The sequence below is a fragment of the Chiloscyllium plagiosum genome, chromosome 1 (assembly GCF_004010195.1).
Source record: "Chiloscyllium plagiosum isolate BGI_BamShark_2017 chromosome 1, ASM401019v2, whole genome shotgun sequence".
NCBI lineage: Eukaryota > Metazoa > Chordata > Chondrichthyes > Orectolobiformes > Hemiscylliidae > Chiloscyllium > Chiloscyllium plagiosum.
In genome coordinates this window covers 60,012,635-60,024,535 of record NC_057710.1, presented here as the reverse complement: position 1 = coordinate 60,024,535, position 11,901 = coordinate 60,012,635, and the positions used below count along the sequence as shown (strand labels likewise).

The 11,901-nt window shown below is 41.1% G+C and overlaps 1 protein-coding gene across 14 annotated transcripts in view; it reads right to left on the bottom strand.

Moving 5' to 3' along the window:
• Positions 1-5,202: 5,202 nt before the first annotated feature.
• The window catches only part of ubap2a (ubiquitin associated protein 2a), a 125,767-nt gene continuing 119,068 nt past the window's right edge, over positions 5,203-11,901 (bottom strand). For all 14 annotated transcript variants that reach the window (XM_043687651.1, XM_043687575.1, XM_043687591.1 and 11 more), the window contains 2 exons: positions 11,546-11,734; positions 5,203-6,073 (listed from right to left, as the gene is read on the bottom strand). In XM_043687651.1, coding sequence (XP_043543586.1) covers positions 5,978-6,073; positions 11,546-11,734 — 285 coding nt within the window. In that variant the 3' untranslated portion in view covers positions 5,203-5,977. The remainder of the gene's footprint in view (positions 6,074-11,545; positions 11,735-11,901) is intronic.

Here is an 11,901-nt window from a genome sequence, read left to right as displayed (position 1 = left end):
GCCTACTTGCGGAACGTTTCAGAGAACACCTCTGGGGCACCCAGACCAACCAACCCAACCACCCCGTGGCTCACACTTCAACTCCCCCTCCCACTCCACCAAGGACATGCAGGTCCTTGGACTCCTCCATCGCCAGACATAGAAACACGACGGCTGGAGGAAGAGTGCCTCATCTTCCGCCTCGGAACCCTCCAACCACAAGGGATGAACTCAGATTTCTCCAGTTTCCTCACTTCCCCTCCCCCCACCTTGTCTCAGTCCCAACCCTCGAACTCAGCAGCACCTCACATTTATCTAAATGCCATCTGCCACTTCTCAGTCCATTGGCCCATCTGATCAAGATACCATTGTAATCTGATGTAACCTTCTTGCCTGTCCACTACACCTCCAATTTTGGTGTCATCTGCAAACTTACTAACTATACCTCTTACACACACACCCAAATTATTTATAAAAATGATGAAAAGTAGTGGACCCAGCACAATCCTTGTGGCACTCCACTGTCGCAGGCCTCCAGTCTGAAAAACAACCCTCCACCACCACCACCACCCTCTGTATCCAAATGGCTAGTTCTTCCTATATTCCATGAAATCTAGAGTTGAAAAGTGTGGTGTTGGAAAAACACAGCAGTCCAGGCAGCATCCGAGGAGCAGGAGAATCGACGTTTCGGGCATAAGCCCTTCTTCAGGAATGAGCTCCATGAGATCTAACCTTGCTAACCAGTCTCCCATGGGAAACCTTGTCAAACACCTGACTGAAGTCCATAGCGATCATGTCCACCGCTCTGCCCTCATCAATCCTCTGTTACTTTTTCAAAAATGTCAATGAACCACTGACCTCTGGCTCATTAGTCTATAGTTCCCTGGCTTGTCCTTACCACCCTTTAAACAGTGGCATCATGTTAGCCAACCTCCAGTCTTCTGGCACCTCACCTGTGACCATCTATTTCTTAACCAAACCCTCAATTTCTTTAGTCGTCCAGCATTCCCTACACTTACCAGCCTTTCCATTTACCCCAACAGGAATATATTGCCTCTGGACTCTGATTATCTTGTTCAAAGTACTCATGGATGTTTTGACTCCAAAGAGGCAATTGTTTGAACATTAACAAGGATCTCTCGGGTCAGTGGCAAGAGAATGTTGGAGGGGGGAAAAAAGAGAAACCAAAGTTTTCACTGGTTTTGAACAATTTTTTTTCCTCAAAGTATTCTGATTGCCAGAGCTTTCACCACACTGGAAGGAGCTCTGATTTCTATTTTGTTCTCCATTATCAAATTGTTGGAAGTTTGGAGAATAGAATTTCAATTTTCACAATTAAATGATATTCCTTGGAGCCTACTAGAAGCTATTTACATTGACCAGTAGCATTAGACACCAAGCAAAATATAATTCTATGGTGCCTGGGATATTAGATTCTGGAACCAGCCTAAGTGTGCTGGCCAGTTACATCCCTCCTCTTATTCATTTAATTTATTCCTGTGTCTATGTATGGTTGGAAGCTACAATCAAAAAGTTAATTTTAAAGCCATATACATTAATTGGATTACCTTGATGCTTAACTTTTATTCAGCTAAAGCTACTTCTTTGATTAAGCTATAAACCTGGTGCCTTACATCAATTATTATTTTTTTAAATTCATTCACAGGACAAGGGTGTCACTAGCCAGGCCAGCATTTACTGTCCAATGGGTAGTTGAGTCAACCATGTTACTTTAGGCCTAAAGTCACATGTAGGCTAGATTGGGTAAGGATAGCAGTTTCCTTCCCTAAAGGGCATTAGTGAACCAGCTGGATTTTTCCAACAAACAACAATGGATTCGTAGTCATTATTAGACTCCATTCAAGATTTTTATTGAATTCAAATTACACCATCTGCCATGGCTGGATTCAAACCCAGGTCTCTGAATGAAGTCTGGCAATAATAACTCTAGGCCATTGCCTGCTGTTGTTTTAGTTTTAGATAGCCAATCCTCTTAATATATAACCTCCAACAATGAGCTAGTGTAACTAGCCTAACATGTTCTTATCAAACACCTTTTGAAAACTTAAATGTATTACATCTGCTTGTTACAGATTGGGGCATTTTGGGGGTTAATGAATGTTGCAAGTTTCCTGTTTTGCAAATACAATAGTGAGGCTGATTTGATTTGGCCGTCTGATCATTCAGTATTGTTGGAATGCTGCAAGATGCACATTGGAAGATTTACTTGACCTATCAAGGAAGGATGGTTGACCTTTGATACAGCCATGCAAACTTTGAATCAGGGCTTAAATTTGGTGTTGTCAGAAACCTGGTTGTAGAAGCTAATTATCCATTTTAAGGAATGTGACCATGGTTGTATTGATCCATTCTTAGTTGGCCTTCAGAATGTGAATGCTGCTTTCTTGAACTGCTGCAATTGATGTTCTGTAGATCTCCCTACTTTGCCAAAGAGAAAGAGGTGTTTCAGTATTTTAATCCAGTGACAATGAAAGAATGGCAACATATTTCCAAGACCAAGATATTGAGTGGCTTGGAGGCAAATGTGCAGGTGGTGTTTATATCTGCTTCCCTTATCTTCAATAGATTTGGTTTGGTGCAGTGCTGTGAAGAGAGAGTCTTGAGTGCTTTTGCATTGCATCTTGTAGATGTACACACTGTTGATTGAGTGTTGATGGTGGAGTTTGAAGATGATCTGCCAACCAACTGGGTTGATTTAAGTTGGATGGTGTCAAGCATAGTGTGTCAGGGCTGCACTTGTATAGGCATGATGGGAATGTTCCTTCAAACTCCTGCCCTGTACATTGTAATCAGGCTTGGAATTAGGAAGCTATTTCCTAACCTCTGAAATGCTTTTGTAAACAGTGTTTATAGAATTTGTCCAGTTCAGTTGCTAGGTAATAACACCAAGGATGAATGGGCATGTTCTCTTGCCACAGATGTCAAAACCACAATGGTAAGACCATTGAAGGTCATGGATTAATGGGTATATTCTCACTGCCTCCTGTTGTTGATAGTCAATGCTGAGAACAGCTGTGGCATGAACACTAGATGCCATCTCAGACCTGGATACTATCCAGGACTTTCTGCATTTGGTTATGGACTGCTTCAGTATTTGAAAGGAAGAGGAAGGCACTGACATGGCTGTATTGTCTCCAGTTTAGGGACTCAGAAACCCAGGTAACATTCAAGACCTCTTGGTTCAATTCCCACAACAGGAGATGATTTTGGAGGGTGTTGCCAGATGCCCTTCAGAAGGCAGTGAGGAGCTGCCTTGAACCACTGCAGTCCACCTGCTGTGGGTTAACCTTCAGTGTCACATGGGATGGGATTTCGACCCAGTGACAGTGAAGGAATGGTGCTATATTTCAAAGTCAGGATGGGAGTGGCTTGGACGGAAAACTAGTGGTGTTCCTATCTATCTGCTGCCCTTCTCGATGGAAGTGGTTGTCCATTTGGCAGGTGCTGTTTGAGGATCTTTGGTGAATTTCTGGTGTATCTTGAAGATAATACACACTGCTACTACTAAACATCAAGGTGGAATGAATGGATGCTTATGTAGTGCCAATGCACAGTCCTGGATGGTATCAAGCACTAATCGAGGGGAATAAGGAGTATTCCACCACACTCCTGACTCATGCCTCGTAGTCAGTGGGTAGTCACAGTATTCACAGCCTCTGACCTAGTCATTGAAGCAGCTGAAGATGGTCAACCACTCTACTTTGTTCTACACTATGCACTAGTCAATGCATCTACTAATCAATTAGAATAGGTGAATATGATCTGGTCAGAGTATTAAAATGAATCCTGAAACAATTATACATTAGTTCCTAAAGTCACCATAGTCGAACCTGCCAGATTGGATATAAGCAAATCTGAAGCATAGATATTAGTTACTAAACACAACTTATTGCAGGTGAAGAGGTAATTATGTCTGCTATGACCAGTAGAGTAAGGTGATATGGAATGTCAATGCCATTAATTGTGCTGTGCTCTAAGGTGTCAATTATGGTTAAAAGATGACAAATTGCTAAAATAGACACCAGTGTGATGAACAAGTTGAAACATAGGGTAAATTGACAATAGAGGGATGTGAACAGAGACAGCAAGAGTATATATTGCGAAGCAAGCACTGCTGGCTTAGTGGGAGGTTTCATCATTTACATAATTCCCTTGTCAATGAATTGGTTAGTCCACTGTTGGAATATTGCATGCAATTCTGGTCTCCTTCCTATCGGAAAGATGTTGTGAAACTTGAAAGGGTTCAGAAAAGATTTACAAGGATGTTGCCAGGGTTGGAGGATCTGAGCTACAGGGAGAGGCTGAACAGGCTGGGGCTGAGGGGTGACCTTATAGAAGTTTACAAAATTATGCATGGCATGGATAGGGTAAATAGGCAAAGTCTTTCCCCTGGGGTCAGGGAGTCCAGAACTAGAGGGCATAGAGGGGAAAGTTATGAGAGAGACCCAAGGGGCAACTTTTTCACACACAGGGTGGTGTGTGTGGGGAATAAGCTGCTAGAGAAAGTGGTGGAGGCTGGTACAATTGCAACATTTAAGAGGCATTTGGATGGGTATATGAATAGAAAGGGTTGGGAGGGATATGGGCCAGGAGCCTCACCTGCTTGCCCCCCCAACCTACATTCCCAGTCAAGAATTTCATTACCACCACCTCAATTTTCAATAATCTAGGCTCACATAACTGTCAAATATAATTTCCCTCAAATGGAAGACCCATTATTTTTTTAATTTTCCTCCTTGTTTTAGACTTTCCCAGAAAGAAAAATATCCTTCCTTATTTTTCTAAACTGACAGATACAGACCTAACCTTTCCTCATAAGATAATCTGCATCCTTTCTGAAATGAAAATCAAAACTGCACACAGTACTCCAGATGTGGTCTCACTGATGCCCTGTACAAGTGTAGCAAAATCTTTACTTTCATATTCCACTCCCCATTCATAAAATATTCCACCTTAATCTCAGCAGTCTTACATCCTTCAGCATCAAGTTCTCTTCGAATCCCCTCTTTTATCCTTTGTACAATATCCATTTGAGTGATTACAGCATTATCTAAATCAGGTGGGTTTTATTTTTAAGTTTACAAGTTCCATTTGATGCTGATTTTGCCTGCATATATTTTGTATTTAGCTCCATTGACCAATGGTTAATGGCAAAAGTAATCCTAGAATCTCAAGTGAAAAAAACAACAAAAAATATTCAGACATGGTTTAATTGCTCAGAGCTTTTATTAGATTTTCTTTGGGTTTAAAGGAAATTCAACTGAAATATTTACTACTTTGGCTCCTGATATTAAGAGGAGAATTGCTGGATGGGACATTATAGTGGAAGTAAAGATTTTCAAAACTACTAGATGTAGGTAAGAAGGGAAATATACCAAATAAATGTACATAATTTGACATACTGGAGCCTGTGCATTGAAATATTAAATAAATACCAAAGATAAATACAGTTCTTAGAAGGACAATGATTTCTTTAAAAAAACTTGTTTCCAAACGGTTGTTTGAAAATCATCCACAGAATCAGGTGGCAAACTTAAAATTAAGGTAGTCCAAATTTGATCAATACAAATTTAAAGGATAGGTCTAAAAAACATTATGCACAGAATCTGGATTTCTAAACTGCTATTCCCCCACCCCTTCATGGAATTCTTCATAAACTTAATTAAAACAAGGGAAACCCATTTTCAATACTGGAAAACACTGTCCATTTAGAAAGCCCACAGAGCTCAAACAAATATACATTGTTATTGAATGTTTATTAATCTTCCCCCATGAAGAAAGGCTTCAAGTGCAGAAACCACATCTAGGCTCTATTACATATACAAATACATACATAAATATATTACATACAACAGCAAATCAAAAGCAGGCAACTGTCACATTTAAGGTACGTTAAGATTTTAGCTCCCCCCACAACACAGACATTTGGCCAACTAGTTTTCTTCTCTCTTATTAGAAGGGGGCAATAACTTGCAGTTTAGTTACCCCAGTACGGGGAGTTGCCATAGTTGGGTTTGTTAACCTGAGACTTCTGTGGTATGCTGTTCTGTTGATTGCGTTGTCCAGATCCACTCTGCAAGTCAAAATAGAATTTAGAAGTTTAAGGAGTGATCTGGTCAAAGTCTTCAAGATATTAACAGGAAAAGATAGGGAAGCAAAACAAACTATTTCTATTGATTAGGAATTCTAGAACTGGGGGACACAGTCTTTTTTAAAAATTTAAGGCCAGACCGTTCAAGTGTTTGGAATGGGTGCTATATCAGTTTTAATTTAAGCAAAGTATTTAAGGGATATGGGCCAAAGACAGGAACATCAAGTTTAGCAACAGATCACGATCTCATTAAGTGGTAGAACGGCCTGAATGGCCTACTCGTGTTTGTTTAGTTGGGAAGGGCACAGTGCAAGGCCCCTACAGTGTGGAAACAGGTTGTGGAAGATACAGAATGTGGGGAAATAGATAGAACATAGAAGAATACAGCGCAGTACAGGCCCTTCGGCCCTCGATGTTGCGCCGATCCAAGCCTGCCTAACCTACACTAGCCCACTATCCTCCATATGCCTATCCAATGCCCGCTTAAATGCCCATAATGAGGGAGAGTCCACCACTGCTACTGGCAGGGCATTCCATGAACTCACGACCGCTGAGTAAAGAACCTACCCCTAACATCTGTCCTAAACCTACCACCCCTTAATTTAAAGCTATGCCCCCTTGTAACTTTTCATGCGGGTTATGATTGAATGTGTAGGCCCCCTCTGGAAAACTAAAATTTGGAACCAGTACTTGCTAACCATAATGGATGTGTCTACCAGATTTCTGGAGGCAATTCCATTACAGAATATAAATGCGAAAAAGGTGGTAGAGGAGTTAGTATCTTTTTTCATGTGGTGTGGGCTACCCAGAGAGATTAGGCCAGACCAAGGGTCAAATCTTATGCTTGGCTGTTTAATGAAATCATGCTTAGCTTAGGCATGTCGCACTTTTAATCGCGTGCGTACAATCCTGAATCCCAGGGAGCTTTGGAAAGATGGCATCAGACCCTGAGGATTACTCAAATGATTGGGATAAAGGTATCCCATTCGTATTGTTTGCCATTAGAGATGCCCCAAATGAATTGACTCAGTTTGCTCCCTTTGAGTTAATATTTGGACATGAAGTGCGAGGTCCTTTGAAATTATTTAAAGAAAACATTACAGGACCGAAATTGGAGATCTTACACTTGGATTATGTATCTGAGGTGAGGGAGACATTAAATCAGGTAAGAGAGTGAACTAAACTGCAGCAGAAGAGGGTGCAGCATAGAATGAAGCAGGTGGCAAATAAAATTTTGAAAACTCAGACATTTTCCCATGGAGATGATATGTTAGTTGTGTACCAGCAGTAGATAAAACCTCCTTAGTCACCTTCTCGAAGAATTCAATAAGGTTTGTGAGGCACGACCTGCCCTTCACAAAACCATGCTGACTATCCTTGATCACATTATTCCTATCCAGATGTTCATAAATCCTATCCCTTACAATTCTCTCTAAGATTTTACCCACAACAGAAGTGAGACTCACCGGCCTATAGTTACTAGGGTTTTCCCTACTCCCCTTCTTGAACAAGGGAACCACATTTGCTAGCCTCCAATCTTCTGGCACTACTCCTGTAGATGGTGACAACTTGGAAAAAAAAACCAGCCATATCATGGAGGAGAAAGTGCTGGATGTCTTGATACGTATTAGAGGGATGTATCAGGACTCATCAGGTGTACCCTAGAACTCTGACAAGCTAGGCAAGTGATTGCTGGGCCCTATGCTGAGGTATAGTCACATCAATAGTCACAGGTGAAGTGCGGGAAGACTAGAAGTTGGCTAACCTAGTTACAATTATTTAAAAACAGTGCTAAGAATAAGCGGGAACTATAGACTGGTGAGCCTGACATCAGTGGTGGGTAAGTTGTTGGAGGAAATCCTGAGGAACAGGATTTACATGTGGAAAGGCAAGGACGATTAGGGATAATCAACATTGCTTTGTGCGTGGGAAATAGTGTCTCACTAACTTGATTGAGTTCTTTGAAAAAGTAACAAAGGATTGATGAGGGCAGAGCAGTGGACAGAATCTATATGGACTTCAGTAAGGCATTAGACAAGCTTCCCCATGAGACACTGATTAGCAAGGTTAGATCTCATGGAATATAGGGAGAACTGGCCATTTGGATACAGAACTGGCTCAAAAGGTGGAGGGTTTTTTCCCTCAGACTGGAGGCCTGTGACCAGTAGAGTACCACAAGTAGCGGTGCTGGGTATACTACTTTTCATCATTTATATACATGATTTGGATAGGAACATAGGAGGTATAGTAAGTAAGTGTGCAGATGACACCAAAATTGGAGTTGTAATGGACAGTGAAGGTTCCCCCAAATTACAAAGGATCAGAGTCCAGAACTAGACAGGTTTAGGGTGAGAGGGAAGATATGAAAGAGACACAAGGGGCAACCTTTTCACAGAGGGTAGTACGTGTAGGGAATGAGCTGCCAGAGGAAGTGGTGGAGGCTAGTACAATTGCAACATTTAAAAAGGCATCTGGATGGGTATGAGACTAGATTAGGTTGGGATATTTGGTCAGTATGGATAGGTTGGACAGAAGGGTCTGTTTCCATGCTGTAAGCCTCTATGACTCCATTTGGCCCAACTAGCCCACACTGATCCTCTGAAGAATATCCCACCCAGACCCATTCCCCTACCCTATTACTCCACATTTCCCCTAATTAGTGGACCTAGCCTACACATTCCACAACACTATGGTCAAATCACTTCATCTGCACATCTTTGGATTGTGGGAGGAAACCGGAGCACCCAGATACATGAAGATTGTGCAGACAGACAGTTGCCAGAGTCTGGAATCGAGCCTGGGTCCCTGGCACTGAGGCAGCAGTGCTACCACTGTGCTGCCACGCTGCCCTTAATATTTACAGTCAAAATTTGAGTCACTTCCAAGTAAAATTAATCTTAATTGTCACAATTTTCCCTCACCCAAAGTTACTTCACTTGGCAGGATGGTTAATCCACAGTTTCTGCCAATGAAATAACAGAACATGGATTGGAGGTTACAATCAGATCTTACTGAATGGCAGAGCAGACTGGGGGAACTAAATGGCTTACACCAGCTCCTAATTTCATATGTCTGTATCTTGATGAATGGATGTTCTCAAGTCATGCCAAGTCTTGAAAGCAGGCCTCTGCAATGCATTGAAATGTTCAAAGAAAGCACAGCTACACCCAATCTTATTTATGAAATTATAAGACAAGCAGTTCAGACAATTGAGAATAATTTTAAAAGGCATCAACTAAAGAGTCAAACACAAATAGGCTATTTAGAACTGAACTAAATCATACCATGCAATAACATCTGGTCCCAGTGGACATTGCCTATTTGCATTTTCAGAGTGATTTGTACAAGTTTAAAAAAATTGAGGCTCATGAAACGGTCATGTCCATGTCAAGTTAGATACAAAATATTTTTAAGTTAAAGTGATAAGCTGTGAGATTTTGTTTTAAAGACCGCAGGAAGGTAGAAAACAGGAACCCTTCAGGATTATTAGGATCTTTTGTTAAAAAAGCAAAAACTTTTGCTGTCAATATCCAAGTTAAGTGCCAACAATGCCAAACTTAGATACGACAGATGTACAGAATGGAATTCAAAACTAGTGGACAGAATTCTAAAAGGTGACAAAGAAAGTTTTGAGGACTTGAAGGGCAACTTTGTTTTCTTAAAAAAAAAAGTGGGTTGTATGTGGAATGAACCACCAGAGGAAGTGGTGGGAAGTGTTTCAACATTTAAAAGACATTTGGATAAGTCCACAAATAGGAAAGGTTTAGAGGGATATGGGCCAAACGCAGGCAGTTGGGATTAGTTTAGTTTGGATTACTTGGACCAAAGGGTCTGTTTTCAACATGTATGACTGACTAACTGCACTAGAGCACAGAAGAATGGGTTGACCAAAGCAGGTTTAGAAGAGTACATTCTGGCAGAAAAAGACAAACAAAATGGCAGAAATTTAAAGACAGCAAGGTCAGTGAGTTAATGTGTACAGCACTTTAAAGCTAACAGGACATATAGTCAGCAAATCACATGGGATCTTGGCTTTCATAGGAGAAAATTAGTATAAAAGTAGGGAAACAATGCCAAACGTTTGTAAAACTAATTAGCCAATTTGCAGCCAGCTCTGGTCTCCACAATTGATGAAAGATGGAAAGCCCTGAAATGCAGAGGAGATTTAACACAATGGTTCTAAATGAAAAACTTGAGCTATTGATTAGGTTGGAATAATTGGAGCTGTTCGCCTAGGAGTAAAGGAGGTGGAATCTGAAACAGATGCACTCAAACAGGTGTATTAGATTAACAAGTTTGGACATGGAAAAGCTAGTGGAAGGATTAAAATTTTGCACTTAAAACAGAAGGGAGCAAGGAAGAATGCTTTCAAAAACAAAGCAGGTGGTAATGACCTGAAAGTCTTCGCCTGCAAAGGTATTGCAAGTGGATATTAATAATAGTTTCAAAGATTGGATGGACATTGAGAGGGGTGTAGTCCTATAGGGATAGAGCAAGAGAATGGGACTGACTGGATTGCTTAGATTTGGTGGTACTTTAACGTCAATGGCAGTCTCACAAACCCCAACCTGAGCTCAGCTCTTTCATCCACGTTTGGAACAAGGCTATAACAAAGCACGGGAACAAGTAACCTTGGAGCTTAAACTGCTCCAAGTGCTGATGGCAGATTGAACGGAGGTGGCGTACCAGCATGAAATCCCTGTTTGTCAACTTGCATATTCTTGTGCAAGTGCCACGTGATAGGTCTCTTCACTCTGCTGATTGCCAGCAGTAGACACTGCCTCTTGCAATTGTACACATCTGCATGCACAACTATAAGCATAATTCCAATGCTGTCACATGCAAAGGCAAAACTCCATACTGAAACTGCTTCCAGGAAATGAGTCAAGTGAGGATATTTTTCATCTCAATTGCGATGAACCCTATTTACTAAAGGATGGCATTTGCAATGCTTGCAACCGCAGAAGGACACCAAGATGGATAATTCACTTCACACTTCTGGCTGAAGATAGCTGGAAAGCTTTTGGCCTGATAGTTTGTGCTGACATGCAGGCTCCTCAACAAATGAGGACATTTGTCAAGTCTCCTTCTCCTGTCACGTGTTTATCATTCACCATTCAAAAGTGCATATGGCAAGACTGCAGAGCTTTGATCTAGACTGCTGTTATTTGTAGGATCACTCGACTTAATTGACAGCACGCTTGCCTCTGCTGTCTGCTATGCAAGCAATTCAGTAATGTAACTGCAATGATATGACATTTTAAGCTGTGCCCAGGTTGTCCTCCTGCACTCTTCATCGAGAAAGGTTTGATGTAGTTGAAGGGAAATACCAGGTTGAAAGACTGAATTTTTCATAAAGATGCTTTAAAACCATGTCTACTCCAATATAAAAGCTCATTATCTATATCACTTTGAAAAAGTGTACATTTTTGTCAGAATGTTTTGCATTTTTACCTGATTATCCTGTTGCAGGTGATGATGTAGCATTTGAGAGTGAGGCTGCTGGTGAGCTGACACAATGTGCAAAAACGGTGGAGCATACCCTGCAGCTGCACCAGGGTTTAAGGTTCCTGTTGCTCCAAGTGCTGATGGCAGATTGAACGGAGGTGGCGTACCAGCATGAAATCCCTGTTTGTCAAAAGACTACAGAAAATGAAAGAAAGTATCAAACTAAAACCATGGTTTTTGGCAGTTCAGAATATCAGCAACTTTGAAGGGTTAATTACATGAAATAATAATGTTGCAAAACGCAAATATTCATTGCACACAACTGATCAGCTACAAGCAAAAGAAAAAAATCTTGATGTATG